This window comes from Ruditapes philippinarum, unplaced genomic scaffold (genome assembly GCF_026571515.1).
Source record: "Ruditapes philippinarum isolate M1 unplaced genomic scaffold, ASM2657151v2 ctg6098_1_1_1_1, whole genome shotgun sequence".
NCBI classification, from domain to species: domain Eukaryota; kingdom Metazoa; phylum Mollusca; class Bivalvia; order Venerida; family Veneridae; genus Ruditapes; species Ruditapes philippinarum.
This window is the reverse complement of record NW_026854811.1, coordinates 1-22,112: the sequence shown is the minus strand read 5'-3', so window position 1 is coordinate 22,112 and position 22,112 is coordinate 1. Positions and strand designations below refer to the sequence as shown.

General features: G+C 33.8%; 2 protein-coding genes across 2 annotated transcripts; both read right to left on the bottom strand.

Moving 5' to 3' along the window:
• Positions 1–154: 154 nt before the first annotated feature.
• On the bottom strand, positions 155–1,925 carry LOC132741132 (uncharacterized). Its single transcript, XM_060729225.1, has 2 exons — positions 1,768–1,925; positions 155–1,267 (listed from the first exon to the last, which is right to left on the bottom strand). The coding sequence occupies exon 2, from the start codon at positions 1,260–1,262 to the stop codon at positions 408–410; it is 855 nt and encodes a 284-aa protein (XP_060585208.1). The 5' UTR covers positions 1,263–1,267; positions 1,768–1,925; the 3' UTR covers positions 155–407.
• A 13,014-nt stretch (positions 1,926–14,939) lies between these two features.
• On the bottom strand, positions 14,940–20,150 carry LOC132741133 (uncharacterized). The gene is made up of 2 exons (XM_060729226.1): positions 19,999–20,150; positions 14,940–19,286 (listed from the first exon to the last, which is right to left on the bottom strand). Exon 2 carries the CDS (start codon positions 19,280–19,282, stop codon positions 15,239–15,241), a length of 4,044 nt encoding a protein of 1,347 aa, XP_060585209.1. The 5' UTR covers positions 19,283–19,286; positions 19,999–20,150; the 3' UTR covers positions 14,940–15,238.
• Between the last annotated feature and the right edge of the window lie 1,962 nt (positions 20,151–22,112).

Genomic DNA, 22,112 nt, shown 5'->3' with positions numbered 1-22,112 from the left:
TTTACAATGTTGATAGACATTTTCATGACATTCTTTTTATAACATTCTTTTTTTGGTTAAAGTTTTCCCATCTAAACAACCGAGACTGCAATACGGTATGGATCTAGCACACCACTTCCATATTCAATATTCAAGAAATCTATGTGAAACATTGTCACACTGCCTCTTTTGCTAGGGATAAATCTGCGAAGAAACGATGTAAACCGAGAAAATGAATATGCTAATTCTCAGTCTCAGTTAGTTTAAGTTAGACACAACGTTTGTTTGTTGAAATATAGAAATGATGCTTCACAAATAAATATTTTCTGATAATTATTCGAATACTTCAAGTGTTTTGTATAGTGTGATTGCAGCTTTCTCGAAAATTTGTCCTTAAATATTTAATTAACAAATAATATAACAATATATTAGAAATAGGGCATGCTTGGCCCTCCCATAAAACCGCCCCCTGGTGGACCATAACCTCCTCCCATTGGACCTCCCATTCCCATCATTCCAGGAGGACCACCCATCCCAGGAGGACCACCCATTCCAGGTGGACCACCCATTCCTCCACCAACAGTTGATGGTCCACCAGAAGTCATTTCATAGAATCTGATACTTTCATTTTCTCCCGTCATCATCCTTCGATTCATAGCCGCTTTCGTCCCTGTTCCATATCCATTGCCAACTCCAGCGCTTTGTCCCCCATCACTGCATGGACCAGTTCCAGAGTCCGCACAATAACCTCCCTGAACTGGAAAACCATTCTGACCACCGCGGGCTCCAATGTGTCCTTCGGATGGAATTTCGTCTCTCCTACCACTAGATCTACTACTGCGTCTGTCCATACCATCGCGATATCGGGACCCTGCATCTCCTCTATATCTATCAAACCGACCACTGTCTCCTCTACGGCCTCTTGTATAAGAATCTCCGCCAAAACCACTACCTATATACGGATCTCTAGAACCACCCATATATGGCGAGTCTCGTCCCATAAACGATGGTCCCGTGTCTCTTCCCATAAACGACGGTCCGCTATCTCCACCCATATAAGACGATCCGATACCTCCTCGCATATAAGACGAACCCATATCTCCTCCCATGTAAGACCTTCCCATATCTCCTCCCATGTAAGACGATCCCATGTCCATTCCCATGTATGAGCCGCCTCTTCCGCCACTATAACCCCCGCTTCCTCCGGACATGAAATATTCACCTTGGCCATTGCATAATGCTAGAACGCAAAAAGCAACAATGACCGGAAGTGGATGAATCATTTTCCCTACAACAATATAAAAATGAAACGTTAACTCATATTTACATAAAGGCTGCATCTTATATATTTATCAACTATATTTACATTGGAAGTTCACGTAAAAAAGTCTTATGTTGGAAGCTTGATGAATAATAGTTAGATAATAAAATAGTTTGAAACACATGTTCTTCTCCCAAAGACAAGCATGTTAAGCTTCGGCATTTCCTCCAGTGGCATTAACTTAATTCTTTTAAAGTGACAATTTTCCTTGTACGAGTATAATATTTAAATCGTAAATTTTCCATCGTGTAAATAGTTACAACTTTTGCCTTTTTCTTGTTCTAATATAAGATTTTTTCTTAATATATTGGTGATCTATTTCTCTTTTTTATTTCCCGGTAAGAACTTGCATATGTAATTTGCTCTATACTCAAACTTATTCATTACATGATATCTAATATTATTCTTGAAATAATTAATAAGAAGAACATAAAAATATCAAGAAGGAAATTCACAAACGAACATACCTTTTTTTCAAATGCTGTCCACGACTCACCTATAGCAAAACTAAAAAGCTTAAGAAAAAAAGTTAACGAAACCAAAAATAACTAAGGTGTGATGGATGCGTCCCCAAACAGTCTAATTACAGGTGATAAGTCAATACTAAGACACAACATTGCATTGTTTCAACACTATTTAAATGAATGATTTGACTGTTTATTTATATTGCGTTTAAAGCTGTAACCTTTGATCGTTAATGTACGCTAGCTCCATTAAAGAGAAATTAATCAACGTCAAGGTGTGACGAGTATTCTATTGCATCTCGTGAGTGTTGTTTTTATTTGAAGAAAAATATTTTAATAAATTACTGTATCATGCCTACAAAAAAGCAAACATGTTTTTTTTAACCAGTTAGTTAAACAGATACTATGATATTATAATACATTTTGTGATTACTTGACGAGAATTTCATATATTCGATCTCAAATTTATAATTTCTTCAAACGACCTCAAATGGGGCAAATGATAATGTTGCCCTATAAATCACTTCAGTGTTGTTATTGTTTTCTGGATGAAATTCATTATCAACACTGATCTTAACAGGGACTTCACAATTTGAGCCGCGTCACGACAAAACCAACATAATGAGTTTGCGACCAGTATGGATCCAGACCAGCCTGCGCTTCCGCGCAGTCTGATCAGGATCCATGCTGTTCGCTATCAGTTACTATCTACTTGTAATAGAGTTGATAACTATATAGTATGTATAGGATATCGACCGAGTACGAGGTCTTTCTGTTTAGGAAAGACCTGGTCACGAATTTCATGTGACACCGAGAGCGCGTAGCGCTCGAGGTGTTTCATGAAATCCGTGACCAGGTCTTTCCTAAACAGAAAGATCGATGTACGAGGCCGATATCCAACTTACACACCATAAAACTGTATTGGCTTGCGCTATGGCTGATGCAATGCACAAATATTATTTTTTAACACAACGCATATACAGGTAAGCTTTTATCAACGTTCTGCTTAAATACAATATATATTTTGCTTTTCCCTTTAAAATAATAATCAAAAAGCTAAATCAGCAAATTGTCAATAATAAAGTGAATAGATCTTTAATGGAAGGTATGTTAAAGAATGAATAATTATGTTGATAGTATTTCGTATCAGACATTGCAAATTCTAGGACATTTATATCCGGACAGGTGCCCCTTCGGACGTTTGCTCCCACTTTTTGTGCCCCCACTTTAGTGGCGGGCATTTAGATTTACCCTTGTCCGTCCGTCCTTCCGTCCGTCCGTCCGTCCGTCCTTCCGTTCACTTTTGTGTCGTATGTAACTCAAAAACTATTTGACCTAGAATCATGAAACTTTACAGGAATGTTGATCAGCATGTGTAGTTGTGCACCTGGGTATTTTCGTCTGGATATTTTTATTATTTTTAGAGTTATTGCCCTTGACTTAGTAACATTTTGCAATTTTTAACTTGTGTCGCATGTAACTCAAAAAGTATTTGACCTAGAGTCATGAAACTTTACAGGAATGTTGATCAGCATGTGTAGTTGTGCACCTGGGTATTTTTGTCTGGATATTTTTATTATTTTTAGAGTTATTGCCCTTGACTTAGTAACATTTTGCAATTTTTAACTTGTGTCGCATGTAACTCAAAAAGTATTTGACCTAGAGTCATGAAACTTTACAGGAATGTTGATCAGCATGTGTAGTTGTGCACCTGTGTATTTTCGTCAGGTTATTTTTAGTATTTTTAGAGTTATTGCCCTTGACTTAGTAACATTTTGCAATTTTTAACTTGTGTCGCATGTAACTCAAAAAGTATTTGACCTAGAGCCATGAAACTTTACAGGAATATTGATCAGCATGTGTCGTTGTGCACCTGTGTATTTTCGTCTGGATTTATTTAGTATTTTTAGAGTTATTGCCCTTGACTTAGAATTTTTTTGCAATTTTCAACTTGTGTCGCATGTAACTCAAAAAGGATTTGACATAGAGTCATTAAACCTTACGGGAAGGTTTCTCAGCATATTTAGCTTTGCACCTGGGGTTTCGCTTGTGGATTTATCCAGTATTTGTAGAGTTATTTCCCTTGACTTAGTAAAAACTGTTTCATTATGTTGTTATTTGCCTTGAGTGCTTGAGTTAGAATCAACCAACTTTACAGGAATAATGATCAACATCGCTAAATTACTGGAATAATGATTCACATCACTATGAAGCTATGCACCTGGGACTTTGCATGTGGATTTTTTTCAGTTTTGTAAGAGTTATTGCCCTTGACTTACAGTAGTATATATTTGCAATTTTCAACTTGTTCATGCATAGCTCAAAAAGTATTTCACTTGTAGGCCTGAAAGTTTACAAGAATAATGGTCAGAATGTGTACTTATGCACCATGTGGTTTGCTTGTGGAATTATTCAGTATTTGTAAAGTTGTTGCCCTTTACTTAGTAAAAGATTTTTAGTTTTCAAAAAATATTTGACCTAGAGTCATAAGATTGACAGAACAGTGGCGCGGTGGGGGCACCCGTGTCCTATGGACACATTTCTAGTTTTGCTGTTGCGACTTGTCACTTGCCAGAGGTAATCTCGTGTATATATTTTTTTGTATGTCAATGTAAACATTATAGAAATATTGTAGTAAAATACTGCAAAATCAGTCTTAAACCACAAATAACATGAAAAATATAACTTGGGCCTTGAATGTTTTTACCTTCCTTAAAATTTCTCAACATTGATTTTCTTGAAATATTTTGGCGTGCAGCTTTAAGCACACTGAAATATCGACAATAGGCGATGAATTTTGGTAGAAAACAATTTAATACTTTACTATTTTTAAAACAGGGAGGGGGAACTGTCCGCCCCTTCCAAAGATATGAGGGGGGCATATGACTGCGGCAAACTTCCGAGGGGGCAAATGTCCGAAGGGCAATGTCCGGATACCTAGCAGACCACGAATGACTTACATATGTATATTGTTGGCAAGTGTATGATACATGAACCGAAATTATATTTTATGTAGCAGATTATGAAGTGTTCAAGAATAAAATATGATCGTTCATCATAAATTTTTTATACTAAATCATTTTTTTTTTTTCAAGAATTTTTTTAATGATATCCGAATAATACATTTCTATCATCGATATTTGAAATACTAATAGAAGATGTGCCTCCACGTTAAGTATACTTGTATATGCATGTCACTATAAGCAAGATTTGGATTCTATCAATATAAAATTATTAAACGTTGTTGTGTATCACTCTTTGAAACAAGCCCTGGCTTCGAAGGTTTTCAGGGGAAATCAGTTTCGATTTTCTCCGGTTTAATAAAAAACAGGATAAAGCCTAACTCAAAAAGAGGGGGAGTGGGTTAACGGGGATTTAACAATCTGATTGATCCCGCGGGTGGGAATGCTACCAGGGACTTTGCTATTAACTGTGGGTAGCTGCGGTTTCTAATGCGAAGCGTATATGAAATGGTGAAAAGTTGTGAAACGGACATATTTTTTATATATTTTTTTTCGGTATGAATGTTTGGTACAATTTTTATGTATTGCGAATTTTCTAGAAATGTTAAGATGTTTGGATTAGGTGATTTAAAATCGTAATAAGTATGCTGTGATTACTACTATAGTTTCATAGAGAAGCGTCCATTTTTGTTATATTGTGAACTAAATGACAGAAGAACCACTTAGATATCTCTTTACTTCGAAAAATGACGCGATTAATTAAATGTTAAATGTGTCCTAACTTTGACATGCTATCCATTATTTTTATTCAAAGATTAAATATAGGGATGCTGGAATAATTGCTTAGTGCATTCAATAAACATTATATTGTTTAAAAAATGTATCCCGATTTTGTAAGACAGGAACATCATGTTAATCATTTACATTTTATTTCACTTTTTATTTTTTTGATTTCGTTTCACGTTTTCTTTGTCTGCTCATAGGCAGGTCTATTTTTCACGTGTTTTACATGACCGGGTCTGTCTGACTAGAACAGACCTGTGCACGTGCAAAAGATAGACCTTATAACGGATTTTCTTTTGTTTAAACAGGTCTATCCGAAAAATATAGACCTGTCACAAACAATAGAGGAGGTGTGTAAGCAAAAATATAAATTGTGTGAGTTAATGAAACATTTATGTAAAGCAAAATATTATAAAGTTCCTTATCACATAACATTTGATATTGCTCATTATGTTCTTCTATACTATCATGCAACAAGCCTTTTGAATGATGGACAATGTCATAAATTTTTTAGAGGGTTCTAAATATTCAAACATTTGTTAATTGTACAAGTAGTGTTCAGAGATTGTTGTAATGTGCATTAAAACATGAAAAGGCCCGTACTCGAACATAATGGGATGAAAAAACTTCCTTGTAAATTTCCTTCAGTTTTATAAACTATATACAATGTTACATCGCCTGTGGATAATTGTTTACAAGAAATATCTTTAAAAAAGATACTCGGCAGAAGTAAAGCTGGTTAATTTGTAAATGTTAGTTTTTAGTTTTCCATGCAAAGTCATATTAAAATGTTAGCATAGCTTGCATTACAGTATAACACAATAATTTCTTGTAAGGTTATTAATCTTGTAAAAATGGAATACTTTAAGATGTATGTGTTTCTAAACAAACGTGTATTGTTTGGGTAAGTGAAATTATTACTCATATTCTAATACCAACATCTACGTAGTTGGTAAGGCAATTATTTCTATAAATACTTGACAAATATAATTATAATAACAATTATAAACAATGTATCAGATGAACAAATCAAAAATCATATAATATAAGTTAGACACTTATCGAACATAAAATATATAAGACACTTATCGAACATCATAAACTAGGGGTACGAGATTAGTTTCTGATATTATTTTCGCTATTTTGAACAAAATTTTAAAACTCAGATCTTGTGTTAAATAAACTCAGTAAGGTCTGACGTAAAATAAACTGTTCACTAGAACATGTAAAATACGATCTGAATACAAGAAGTATTGTGAAACAAACTTAAATAATTATATGCGCAATTTAACTAGAAGTTTAAGAACTATCCTGTACATTTTATTTTAGAACTATCCTTTACGTTTTATTTCATAATGGTAATAACAATCATTAACATTCTAGTTTAGAACTTTCCTAGAATGACAAAAACTAACTTTTCATTTAATTTTATAATGGCCAATGAGATTCCCAGATTTCATTCTGTAATTTTAAAATGAAATAATTTCAATTTAGCAATTTTAAAATGTATACTTTTCTTCATGTTGAATCTGTCAATAAAGTTAAACGGTGGGATAATCAGAATTAAAAAATAGTGTACAAATGAACTTTTAGGAAAAGAACATACTAAAAAACAGTTTATTGCAATCTCTAAAATGTTTTCTATCAAGTTTGAGTTTTGCAGAACCATATATTAAACTATATACAATTTAATCATGAAATTACTGTTGGGTATAAAATGGGTTGAGGAAAAACAGAAATATGGAATAGACTTTTGTGCCATCTATATGTATTTAACCTGAGTACTTAAGACTTTATTAAAAAAAAACAACAATTTTTATTTCTTGGAATGGTTGAGATAGGCTACGTATAGTATTTTTGGAGGTGTGGTTTTAGAATGTCAAAAAACTCAACTTAATTCAGTTAGATTAATATACTTATGCCACGAATTTTAAACATATTTAAGTTTAAAAGATTGTTTCGAGATAAATGCTTCAAAATTTATTCCACACAAATCATTTCTTGAATGTTTAAGTCGCCTTATCCATGTGACCCTTAGACTATTCATAATACATCTAAAGGTCAGTCGTTTTAAACATCCAAACTTGTATACTGTAATAGCCGGCGGTAGTCAGAATTATCAAGAAGAGTTTTAAAGTTAACAATAGTTTTATTTTTTTTAAACAATTCATAAAAATCTATTATTATTATACGAAGATGTTGACTAATAATTATAAATAATTATTAGCATCTAAATAAATCTTTACAGTATAATATTGCAGACGATAATTTATTAACGAATTAATTTCAATAGATTCTTATCCGATACTAGATCTAACACCAGTGGACACAATTCAAATACTAATAAATACGGACATAATGGACGGATGGTTAGACGGACTTACTTTATACTATTAAGTATACTCTTTGACTTTTCAAATATTGCCGGTCAAAGAACCGTACGCAACTGAATTTTACTGGTCGCCGCCCGTTTTATAAGCTTTGGTCCGTGTCACGTGATCTAAAACAACCAATGGATGGAGTCTCAGGAAGAGGGGTGTGACCCTTTTAACCAATAAATTACTGTCCGGCGACCGTTAGCCAATGAAATCAATGAACGGTAAACGGCAGGAATTACAAACTACCGGTCATTTTCTGAGACTCCACTCATGATATAATGACTTTTACTCATCAACAGTAAGTAATATGTATGTAAAACTTATAAAATACAATGCTTGGTAAAATAACAATCATTTTGATATACAACACTATGACAAAAAGTGACTGATCTTCATATAATCAACAAAAATAGGTTACTGAACGGCGGCTGAGTTACAGACGCTCGAAATGGAACTTAGCTATTCAAAAGCAAAATCGTAAAATATAACAATAATTCATAATTTCAAGTGACTGTGAAGTGTTTCTGAGACGAAACAATATAAAGGCATATTTCCTATTGGTTAAGTCAGTCCTATAATGAGTAATTATCACATAAACATAAAAATCGCAGAGTCACCAACTACAACAACAACAACAAAAATGTCAGCCTCCATGAATTTGTGTAAATGTAAGGAGGAAATCATTAAATACATGAGATTAAGTAACATAGTAAGTGATATTGTAGGATATTTCTTAAAGACTCACAGTTAACAAGGTAAATGCCTACATGTTTAACAATTTCATGAACTCTGCAACGAATTATACAAGCTAAGAAATGACAATCTGTGATTTCTTACAATACTATATTCCTTAACTTAACTTTATCCATATTTGAAGAAAATATTTTGTATTAAGTTATTTTTTCCTCTAAAGTCGGTTAAAAGATTAAGTTTGGTAAGTGACAGAGATTTTGAAACTACAAGTTTTTAAATAGGAAGAGATAATTCTTTTGGATAAATTAGCGAAACTTTTCTTTCATTCTTGAATATTTGCATCGTAATTTAGATTTATTGTTTGGCTTAAATCTGATGAAATCTTAATACCTAAAAGAGTAAATGTTTAATTGTTCTTTGCATGTGGATTTTTTTCAGTTTTGTAAGAGTTATTGCCCTTGACTTACAGTAGTATATATTTGCAATTTTCAACTTGTTCATGCATAGCTCAAAAAGTATTTCACTTGTAGGCCTGAAAGTTTACAAGAATAATGGTCAGAATGTGTACTTATGCACCATGTGGTTTGCTTGTGGAATTATTCAGTATTTGTAAAGTTGTTGCCCTTTACTTAGTAAAAGATTTTTAGTTTTCAAAAAATATTTGACCTAGAGTCATAAGATTGACAGAACAGTGGCGCGGTGGGGGCACCCGTGTCCTATGGACACATTTCTAGTTTTGCTGTTGCGACTTGTCACTTGCCAGAGGTAATCTCGTGTATATATTTTTTGTATGTCAATGTAAACATTATAGAAATATTGTAATAAAATACTGCAAAATCAGTCTTAAACCACAAATAACATGAAAAATATAACTTGGGCCTTGAATGTTTTTACCTTCCTTAAAATTTCTCAATATTGATTTTCTTGAAATATTTTGGCGTGCAGCTTTAAGCACACTGAAATATCGACAATAGGCGATGAATTTTGGTAGAAAACAATTTAATACTTTACTATTTTTAAAACAGGGAGGGGGAACTGTCCGCCCCTTCCAAAGATATGAGGGGGACATATGACTGCGGCAAACTTCCGAGGGGGCAAATGTCCGAAGGGCAATGTCCGGATACCTAGCAGACCACGAATGACTTACATATGTATATTGTTGGCAAGTGTATGATACATGAACCGAAATTATATTTTATGTAGCAGATTATGAAGTGTTCAAGAATAAAATATGATCGTTCATCATAAATTTTTTATACTAAATCATTTTTTTTTTTTTCAAGAATTTTTTTAATGATATCCGAATAATACATTTCTATCATCGATATTTGAAATACTAATAGAAGATGTGCCTCCACGTTAAGTATACTTGTATATGCATGTCACTATAAGCAAGATTTGGATTCTATCAATATAAAATTATTAAACGTTGTTGTGTATCACTCTTTGAAACAAGCCCTGGCTTCGAAGGTTTTCAGGAGAAATCATTTTTGATTTTCTCCGGTTTAATAAAAAAGCAGGATAAAGCCTAACTCAATGAGAGGGGGCGTGGGCTAACGGGGATTTAACAATCTGATTGATCCCGCGGGTGGGAATGCTACCAGGGACTTTGCTATTAACTGTGGGTAGCTGCGGTTTCTAATGCGAAGCGTATATGAAATGGTGAAAAGTTGTGAAACGGACATATTTTTTATATATTTTTTTTCGGTATGAATGTTTGGTACAATTTTTATGTATTGCGAATTTTCTAGAAATGTTAAGATGTTTGGATTAGGTGATTTAAAATCGTAATAAGTATGCTGTGATTACTACTATAGTTTCATAGAGAAGCGTCCATTTTTGTTATATTGTGAACTAAATGACAGAAGAACCACTTAGATATCTCTTTACTTCGAAAAATGACGCGATTAATTAAATGTTAAATGTGTCCTTACTTTGACATGCTATCCATTATTTTTATTCAAAGATTAAATATAGGGATGCTGGAATAATTGCTTAGTGCATTCAATAAACATTATATTGTTTAAAAAATGTATCCCGATTTTGTAAGACAGGAACATCATGTTAATCATTTACATTTTATTTCACTTTTTATTTTTTTGATTTCGTTTCACGTTTTCTTTGTCTGCTCATAGGCAGGTCTATTTTTCACGTGTTTTACATGACCGGGTCTGTCTGACTAGAACAGACCTGTGCACGTGCAAAAGATAGACCTTATAACGGATTTTCTTTTGTTTAAACAGGTCTATCCGAAAAATATAGACCTGTCACAAACAATAGAGGAGGTGTGTAAGCAAAAATATAAATTGTGTGAGTTAATGAAACATTTATGTAAAGCAAAATATTATAAAGTTCCTTAACACATAATATTTGATATTGCTCATTATGTTCTTCTATACTATCATGCAACAAGCCTTTTGAATGATGGACAATGTCATAAATTTTTTAGAGGGTTCTAAATATTCAAACATTTGTTAATTGTACAAGTAGTGTTCAGAGATTGTTGTAATGTGCATTAAAACATGAAAAGGCCCGTACTCGAACATAATGGGATGAAAAAACTTCCTTGTAAATTTCCTTCAGTTTTATAAACTATATACAATGTTACATCGCCTGTGGATAATTGTTTACAAGAAATATCTTTAAAAAAGATACTCGGCAGAAGTAAAGCTGGTTAATTTGTAAATGTTAGTTTTTAGTTTTCCATGCAAAGTCATATTAAAATGTTAGCATAGCTTGCATTACAGTATAACACAATAATTTCTTGTAAGGTTATTAATCTTGAAAAAATGGAACACTTTAAGATGTATGTGTTTCTAAACAAACCTGTAGTGTTTGGGTAAGTGAAATGTATAACTCAAATTCTATTACCAACATCTGCGTAGTTGGTAAGGCAATTATTTCTATAAATACTTGATAAATATATAATAATAATTATAAACAATGTGTCAGTTGAACAAATCAAAAATCATTTGATATATTAAAAAAAAAAAATTAAAATTAAATTAAATTACATATATATAATATATTAGACACTTATCGAACATAAAATATATAAGACACTTATCGAACATTATAAACTAAGGGTACGATATTAGTTTTTGATATTATTCTCGCTATTTTGAACAAAATTTAAAACTAAGATCTTGTGTTAAATAAACTCAGTAAGGTCTGACGTAAAATAAACTGTTCACTAGAACATGTAAAATACGATCTGAATGCAAGAAGTATTGTTAAACAAACTGAAATACAAAATGTATATGCGCAATTAAACTAGAAGTTTAAGAACTATCTTGTACATTTTATTTTAGAACTATCCTTAACGTTTTATTTCATAATGGCAATAACCATCATTTTACATTCTAGTTCAGAACTCTCTTAGAATGATAAAAAAACTAACTTTTCATTGCATTTTAGAATGGCTAATGAGATTTCCAGATTTCATTTTGTAATTTTGAAATGAAATAATTTTAATTTAGCAATTTTAAAACGTATACTTTACTTCATGTTGAATCTGTCAATAAAGTTAAACGGTGGGATAATCAGAATAAATACGTGTGTACAAATGAACTTTTAGGAAAAGAAAATACTGAAAAACAGATTATTGCAATCTCTAAAATGTTTTCTATCAAGTTTGAGTTTTGCAGAACCATATATTAAACTATATACAATCTATATGAATTGACTGTTGGGTATAAAATGGGTAGACGAAAAACAGAAATATGAAAAAGGCTGTTGTGCCATCTATATGTGTTTAACCTGAGTACTTCAGACTTTATTTAAAAAAAACAATTTTTATTTCTTGGAATGGTTGAAATAGGCTACGTATAGTATTTTTGGAGGTGTGGTTTTAGAATGTCAAAAAACTCAACTTAATTCAGTTAGATTAATATACTTATGCCACGATTTTTAAAGTTTTTAAGTTTAAAAGATTGTTTCTAGATAAATGCTTCAAATTTATTCCATACAAATCATTTTTTGAATGTTTAAGTCGCCTTATCCATGTGACCCTTAGACTATTCATAAAACATCTAAAGGTCAGTCGTTTTAAACATCCAAACTTGTATACTGTAATAGCCGGCGGTAGTCAGAATTATCAAGAAGAGTTTTAAAGTTAACAATAGTTTTATTTTTTTAAACAATTCATAAAAATCTATTATTATTATACGAAGATGTTGACTAATAATTATAAATAATTATTAGCATCTAAATAAATCTTTACAGTATAATATTGCAGACGATAATTTATTAACGAATTAATTTCAATAGATTCTTATCCGATACTAGATCTAACACCAGTGGACACAATTCAAATACTAATAAATACGGACATAATGGACGGATGGTTAGACGGACTTACTTTATACTATTAAGTATACTCTTTGACTTTTCAAATATTGCCGGTCAAAGAACCGTACGCAACTGAATTTTTACTGGTCGCCGCCCGTTTTATAAGCTTTGGTCCGTGTCACGTGATCTAAAACAACCAATGGATGGAGTCTCAGGAAGAGGGGTGTGACCCTTTTAACCAATAAATTACTGTCCGGCGACCGTTAGCCAATGAAATCAATGAACGGTAAACGGCAGGAATTACAAACTACCGGTCATTTTCTGAGACTCCACTCATGATATAATGACTTTTACTCATCAACAGTAAGTAATATGTATGTAAAACTTATAAAAATACAATGCTTGGTAAAATAACAATCATTTTGATATACAACACTATGACAAAAAGTGACTGATCTTCATATAATCAACAAAAATAGGTTACTGAACGGCGGCTGAGTTACAGACGCTCGAAATGGAACTTAGCTATTCAAAAGCAAAATCGTAAAATATAACAATAATTCATAATTTCAAGTGACTGTGAAGTGTTTCTGAGACGAAATAATATAAAGGCATATTTCCTATTGGTTAAGTCAGTCCTATAATGAGTAATTATCACATAAACATAAAAATCGCAGAGTCACCAACTACAACAACAACAACAAAAATGTCAGCCTCCATGAATTTGTGTAAATGTAAGGAGGAAATCATTAAATACATGAGATTAAGTAACATAGTAAGTGATATTGTAGGATATTTCTTAAAGACTCACAGTTAACAAGGTAAATGCCTACATGTTTAACAATTTCATGAACTCTGCAACGAATTATACAAGCTAAGAAATGACAATCTGTGATTTCTTACAATACTATATTCCTTAACTTAACTTTATCCATACCTTCATTCTAAAGATATTTGAAGAAAATATTTTGTATCAAGTTTTTTTTCTAAAGACAGATAAAAGATTAAGTTTGGCAAGTGACAAAAATTTTGAAACTACAAGTCTTTTAATAGGGGAGATAATTATTTTGGATAAATTAGCGAAAAGTTTCTTTAATTCTTGAATTTTTGCATCGTAATTTAGATTTATTGTTTGGCTTAAATCTGATGAAATCTTAATACCTAAAAGAGTAAATGTTAAACTATTCCAAGCAAGGTTGTACTCTGGACAGATCTCATTATAGCTTTGTGTGAACCGGACCAGACCAGTTTAGTCTCTTTTACTGTATGAATAACAAGTCTGATAGATTTACATGAATTAAAAAAAAACATTATGCTTTTTAAAGCTTTCTCTAGAAATAAGCTAGTATCATATGCATATTGGGACACTTTATTTGCCATGAATTCTGATACCTTTTTTAATTATGACTAATTCTGATCAACATTGGAATAATTTCAGCACATAGAATGAGCAGGTATAGTGACAGTCTGTCATATGTCCATTTACTATTTTACAAGACTCAACATTTGTATTAAAAAGCTTGATCCATATTCTAATCGAAGGGCTAAAATTCAAAACCTCTAAAAACTTGTTTTCATAGTTGATATATCGTTTCTTTTTCAATATTTTCTATATATTTTAAAAGCAACACCCTCTTTTTTAAGTTCCATTTTCTTTATTATGCGATGCATAACTTATTGTTGTCACTCTAATATTAAACATTAAATTCACAAATTAAATCCAGTTGGTTATTAATGCTGAATCTTAACTCTTCAATATCAACATCAATAATATTCTTGCTACTCTGTGAGCTTGACATGGTAATCTTTATTCACATTGCGCTTGTATTAAATTCTTTATATACAGTGAACTTTAAAAGAATTATTTATTTAAATATAAACTTGACATATCAGACATGGATTTTTGTTTATCACATAACTTGAGTTCTTAATATGCAATGTGCTTGAAATTGATTTTTATAATGACACTTAAATTGGCGTAAAGTTCTGTATTATCATTTGCATAAATCGGGACCTTCCGGCAGGGACTATATATTCTTTTATGTGAAATTTTGAAGAAGCTAACTAGCTCACGGAAGGTCGATATCTGCTTGTGCCTTATATAATGCATGAATGGAAACTAATTATTACATCCATCAATTACAATACCCATATTTTTAACTATTCATTAGCAAATTAGTGTCAAGATTTGAAGTGTAAAACTACAACTGTTCATGTTTTCTTCGGAAATGTGTTCTACAAGTAAATTAAAAAGTTTATGCCTAAAATATATCCAATTAATATTAACGTCTGTAGTTTGATTTTCAAACAAATTTATTACATTATTTGTTTGTTTTGAAATTTAACATCACTGGACATAACATATGATTAAACGACCAAAGTGGTCCTCCGAGGCCTCAAATCCCTCTCATAAGCTGCAATATCTTCATTTTCACCAGTTCGTTGTCGCTCAAGAAATAATGCTAAAGTTCCCGTTCCCGTTCCATTTTGAACCCCGGCTGCGAGGCCACCATCTGCACATCGATCTCCAGGACAATAACCTCCGTGAACGGGGAATCCATTTTCACCTCCACGTGCACGGACTGCTCCTAATCTAAGTCTTTCCTCAGTTGTTGTTTCCACTGGAGCTATTGTAGAGGCGGTTTGTATTTCATCTCTGGCAGTGTCGTAAACATCTCTTCTTGGGGATATTTCTACCGAACGAATACTTGTAACAGGTACATCATCAGTTTCTAATCGTCGGATTCTATATGAACGTTCTCGTGGACGCAGTCGCCGCCGACTGACATCCGGTTCCTCGGAGAAAGATTCCTCTTTTCTTGGTCTCCGCCCATCTCTTAATATGTCTGACACAAAATCCCTACGTCTTGGTGGTAAATATTCCCGACTACGTGTTCTATCTCTTATTGCTGAAGAGCGATCTCTTGTTTCATCAATTGGTCGTACATCTGGAGACGGAAGAGGTGGAAGACGGCGACGCATCAATGAATCTTCCTCTCGAAACACCGCTCTAGGTCTTTCTTCGGAAGGAATAAGGCGTCGACGCCTTATTGGTAATTCTTCTCTTGGTACCTCTCTGAGTCTTTCCTCATGTGGTGGAAGGCGAAGACGTCTCAATGGCAAGTCTTCCCTTGACACAGCTCTTACTCGTTCCTCGGGAGTTCGAAGGCGACGACGCCTCATTCGCATATCTTCTCTTGGCATATCTCTACGTCTTTCCTCGGAGGGTGGAGGGCGACGACGCCTGAGTAGAAATTCTTCTCTTGGCACATCTCTAAGTCTTTCCTCAGGAGATATAGGGCTACGACGTCTGAGTGGTTCGTCTTCTCTTGGTACCGCTCTAATTTCTTCATCAGGAGCAGGAGAGCGACCCCGCCTCGTTGGTTCTTCTTCTTCCCTAAATGGTCTGTCTGCTAGTCTTTCTCTTCCTAGCAATCTTCTTGTTTCTCGACGACGGGAAAAAGTTGGTGCCTCTCTAATATCACTTTCAAGATATCGGCGCCTTGCAGGAATGCCTACAGCGCCACGCCTTTCACCAGCAACGTTTGAGAGATCTTCATCAAATGATCTCGACGGTATTCGGCGACGTCGTGTAGGCCTTTCGTCTCTCAAAGACCTTACACCTGCAGATAGCGGTAACTCTTCTCTGTATCTTTCTGTTGAAGGGAGACGACGGCGTCTTACAGGTGTAAGTTCTTCTCCTTCAGACATTCCTCTTTCATCACTAGAAAGACGTCTTATCGGTCGACGTCGACGCGGTGACATTATTCGTTCACCCCTGCTTGATCTAACTGATATCGGAGTATCGTCATCTGGTATTAGTGGTTCAGGTATATATCTTCTCCGTCCTGGGAAACGGCGACTAACTGGCGGCATGTCTTTTCTAAGGACTCTTTCACGACTAAATATGTCACGATCTATAAGGGGTAATTCATCTCTGTAATAATGCCGTGATGGAATTCGACGCTTAAGTGGAGAGATAATGTCATCCCGCGTTGGTATATAGGGGGAAGAATGGTCACTTTCTGATAATGGGTCATCTATGAACCCACCTCGTGTTGGTTGCCGAATAGGTGCTGTTTCTTTGCTTATTGGTCTGTCAGCAGGTAATATATCGCGTTCCGGAACCAATGATTCATCCCTGTATACAGTTTTTGATGGAAAAGTGCGGCGTCTTATTTCTCTTCTTGGTAGCAGACCATCACCTCTATGTCGCGTTGATATCAAAGGTCGACTTCTCGTATCAGTTCTTAAATCATCTTCCGCAATTCGACTTGAACTTGATATTTGATCTTTCAGTTGACTGTCGGAAGATCTACCTGTATCTTTGTTCACCCTTTGAGAAACAGTGGAAGACGGTTGACGAACTGACGAATTTACTTTGGATGTTAGGACTTGCACATGCGAATTGACAGGTTGACTGCTTTCCGAAAGGCTAACCTCAGACAACTTTGCGTGTGATCTTTCAATTTCTACAGGCGTTTGGCTTGCTTTTACAGCATTCGTGTTTACAAGCGAATTCATCATTATATCGGTTTCTGCATTTTCACGGACGTCATTATTTTTGACTGGAATTATGTTGTTGGAAGAATGTTCAGTGTATTTTGGTTTTAGAACTTTGGTTTGTGTTTGCGTACTTAGAGTATTTAACCTATTTAATTCAACTTTCAATGGTTTTGTTGTTGTCACGTCAATTGGCCTTAAGGTGGTTTTACTGTCGCTTTCTTTTGCTAAATTTACAACTAAACTTGATTTTGGGATTGGCAATGGTATATTAAAAAACTTTGGATGTTTTCTTGATAATATGTTTGATAATCCAACGACTCGTGTAGGTTTATTTTGTTGAATGTTTTTTTCTTTTGAAACTTCAGCTGATGGCTTTGAGCTACTGATGGCTAATTTGACCGACATGGTTGTTGTAGCCAGAATTCCATCCGTAGATTTAGCTGTACTTCTTTCGTTGACACTTATTTCGGAAATCTTACCAAACCTTTTTATTGGCTCTTTATCAATTATCTCTTCGGATAAAACTGCACGTTGGACTGTTTCACTAAGAAGCGTAGTATTTGGAGTGGAGTGGCTTGTGACTGAAGATTTTGTATTAGATCGATGTGTGAGAAATCCGTCCGGTTTTGATTTAACAGATTGGCTGTTGCTATGACTTGATTCCGGTTTATTTATAAAACCGTCTGCCTGTAATTTTAAATCAGTTCCCACAAGATCAGATGGATTTTGATCGGCGATAGCACTTAGTCTGTCTATTGTCTGAACCTGCGGATTTTCGTTTGAAGACGGTTGTATTATTTTGTAACTAGGCACTGGGTCTAATATACTTGAATCAATTCTTTCCTCTCTCAGAGGCACATTTCTTTCAAATAAGGGCGCCGGTTTTGTTGTATCTAATGGACCTAATCTGTCGAAGGAGTTGTGAATATCAAAGAAATCTGATGTTGATATATCAGTCTCACGATGCCGCGGGGCTCTATATGACGTTCGTGATTCTTCTGTTGCATCATACGGCGGAAGAACTCCCTCGGTGCGCCGATCTATCATTCTGTCAGATAAACGTTCATATGGGAGTCTTTCAAATATGAATCTATCTCGTTCAAATTCAGTTTGGGTTTCTGTGCGTGGATGTCGCGGCGGACGTCTCAATCTTGCATCTATATATGGGCGTTCTTCTGAAAAAGTAGTTTCTACTCGCCTGTCTCGGATCGGAGGACCTCTGCGCAAGGGTAATCTCTCCCTCGGACGGCCACTTACTGTTCGATTAAATGTACCCCTTCTTCCTCCTATGTATGATTCATCATCTAATCTTCTTTCACTAAAACTAGGTGAACGCTCTACTGCAACGTCATCTCTTGATCTATATTGATCATCTCTATCTCGACTATAATATTCTCGCGGCCCTCTTCTCCGTGGGCCTCTGGGACGTATGCGTCTTGGTCTCGGACGAAATGTCCTGCGGGGTCTAAAACGTCTGCCTGCTCTTGGTGGTTCAAATTCCCGGAAGAATGGATCATAAGATGGTCTTCTTCTTGCTCTAGGCCGTACTCTACCACGTCGAGGCGGAGATGAAGGTCGTCTTCGTCGCCTACCATAACGTCTACCTAATGGTGGTGTTCTTGGAAAGGGTCTTCTCCGGCTTGATCTATATGGTGGTCTATCTGGCTCAAATCTATCTTCAACATAGCTTGAGGATCTTCTTTCATAGGGTATACTACGTTCAGATGTGCCTGTATAAACGTCTAATGGATCAATCCTTCTTCGAGGATCTAAATACCGCGTCGGTAATTCTCTACTTCTTGAATCATCAACCAGTGCAGGGCCGTCACTTCTAGGTTCAGACTGAGAATAAACTGTTGCTGGTATACATGTTGCAAGTAAAAGGAAGTGCAGATAGAAGTTCATTGTCCTGAAATATTATATGAAAAATTATTAAATGTAAGTCAACAATAATCTTAAGTAATACAAAAAGGTTTTCCACCAATAAAGATGATGAAATTAAAGTTTTAGTTTTAATGAGCCTGTGTGAACGGTTTCTATTAATGCAATCAATCTTCTTTGCAATCCAGTACCGCAAATAGCAGAAATCAACATTCTAGTAATATTTAAAGGGCTACAGCGTGAACACAAAGTATTGTTAAGAAACTACTCCGCGACTGAGACAAAGCAGACATTTAATATGTACAAGTTAATCTTGATTAAATATATTATGTGCTTTTTATTGGAGATGCCACACTTATCACGATATCTTGGGAACAAAATCTATGCAACCGAGTCTCCTATTTTCAAATATGTTTTGCTTTTTTCCATTTCTTTCAAGTGATCTCCCCTTTCTATTTTTTTATCAATCAATCAAACAGCGTTGCTGTGACAGTTTCCATGGTTACAACAAAGCTTATTTTCTTAAGTGATGCAATTGAACAATATGATGTAAATTTTTATTCAAATTGTTCAAGGATGCGCAAATTGTGTTATCATTTGACACTGTTTTATTTTTATAGTTCAGAACAAGCTAATCAACTATCGCTCTTTAATCAAATATTATATATATTTTTGTTGCGCAAATACAATGTATCTGAATTTAACAAATACAAATAAAAACAAACAAACAGAAAACTTACCGTATTCAATTAATCCGATTTTTCTGACAGTACTCGACATAAAACACATCTTAAAATGTATCAATTAGGCCCTTTGGCAAACTACTACACGGTCATCTTTTTCAAATATTTCTTCACACGATTGGTTTTCGAAATTAAAATCACCATACATGTAAATCGATAGCACGTGACACATAGTAAAATGTGGCGGTAAGTCGAATCCGTCTTAATAAATTATCAATTGTACAATACTAACAAACACTTTATATAATTCAAATGTCACGTTGACCATTTGAATTCATTTCAAAGCAATGACCTTTTTGTGAAGTAACGCTTAAATACTTAGAATCCTTGAACAACCATAACCAGGCAAAGAAATAGTCAATGCTAAAACCATGGTCAAGTTTTTTACAATTTTAACCTTCCACAAGATACAAGACTATTACAGACATCTGTATAAAGTATGTGTCATTTTTCTTTGCCTTACCATGTATGTGACAAATGTTTTATAACTTTATATAATAAATTCCATTGCAAGCCTCCTTGCATATATATATTATATATATTTAATTGATATAAGATTTGAGTTTGAAACTTTTCAACAATCAAGTACAATATGGTACCAAGAACACTGTAGCATGCAATTGAAAATTCAGTCAGTTTCGCACACCTCAGACCACTTCCTTATTTAGAAACTAGTTACTAACTAGTTTCTAACCTCTATACGGCCACCGCGTCAATATAAATAAAAACTGACAATCCTTAAAATTAGTCTGGTAATTCGTTTTACATGTACATGTATATCGATCATTTAGAAGTAGTAATTTTATTTTTATTCATGTATAAGGTATTACATTCCTATGAAAAAAATCACTTCTCTGGGATGAATACTCAGTTTTAAGATAATTTATATGTTTAGGAGTCATTTATCATTATTGGCATGAAAAGAAGCACAACGTGAGTATAGCGTTACAACTACATGAACTATCAATCATAATGTGGACAATTAGATTAACATGGATATCTTTAATCATAGATGCAAATACCATAGATACTCCATTGAAATATCACACACTCCTATCACAAACTTAAACTTGAGTCATTTTGTAGCATTTAAAACTGAATGGATGTGATGTATATTTGATCCTTTTATGGTATAAACCATTTGATAGTTAAATTTTTTTATCTATTGCAGTATGTTAAGATATTAGTAACTTTCTATGTCTTTTACTCAAAATAACTAAGCAAAACATATCCAATTGAGCCTATTTTCGTCATATGCATAGTTATATAATAAAAGATAATAAACAGGAATCTTCAAAAATGATGTATCAATTATCAAAATGGGAACTGTGGATGTTTTACCTGTAGCCATAGACAAATGTATAAGCTTTCATAAAATGTATTAATTTACTGACATCTGGTTGATAAATTTTACTTGAGCAGGACTACAAGTTTTAAGTTTAGCAAGCACGAGGGATATCTAAACTGAATAGGAAGTTCTCTGTAATCTTTGTCAAGTTGCTTATGTGATGGTTTATTTTGTTCTTCTAAACGTAAAACTACAATTGCGATTACGTGTATATGGTCGCATGATTAATTCCAAAAAAAAATCGTTCTTGATTCGGTTATAGGTCGCAAGGTCAAAATTAATTTAAGAACTTTTCACTGCACTCTCCATGAATACAACTTACTTAGTTTACTCACTAAATACTGCATGGTTTTAAGATGCGCGTGTCAGGACAAAAATGTACAAATTCTGCATGGATAAGTGAAAAACTAGGTTTTATTCTTGTTATGTATTTATTTCATTTTTACTTTTATTTCATATTTACATGTTATTACTTTTATGTTTATACGACACAAATTTAAGCTACACAAATCCAAATTGCACAGATAGTCTTTGTAACAGAATCTTCCAAATCATAATAATAAAATCGGTTATAAGCAAACATACAGACAAGGAAACTGAATATATAAATCGATACAATTATAGTATAAATAGCTTTTATTATGCAAACATTTTGAGATCTCATAGAAGACGCCTGATTGTTTAAAAGACAAACATTTTCTATATTTCATAAGTATATTATAACTTATAATGGGGACTGGACAGAAAATGCAAAATTCCCAAA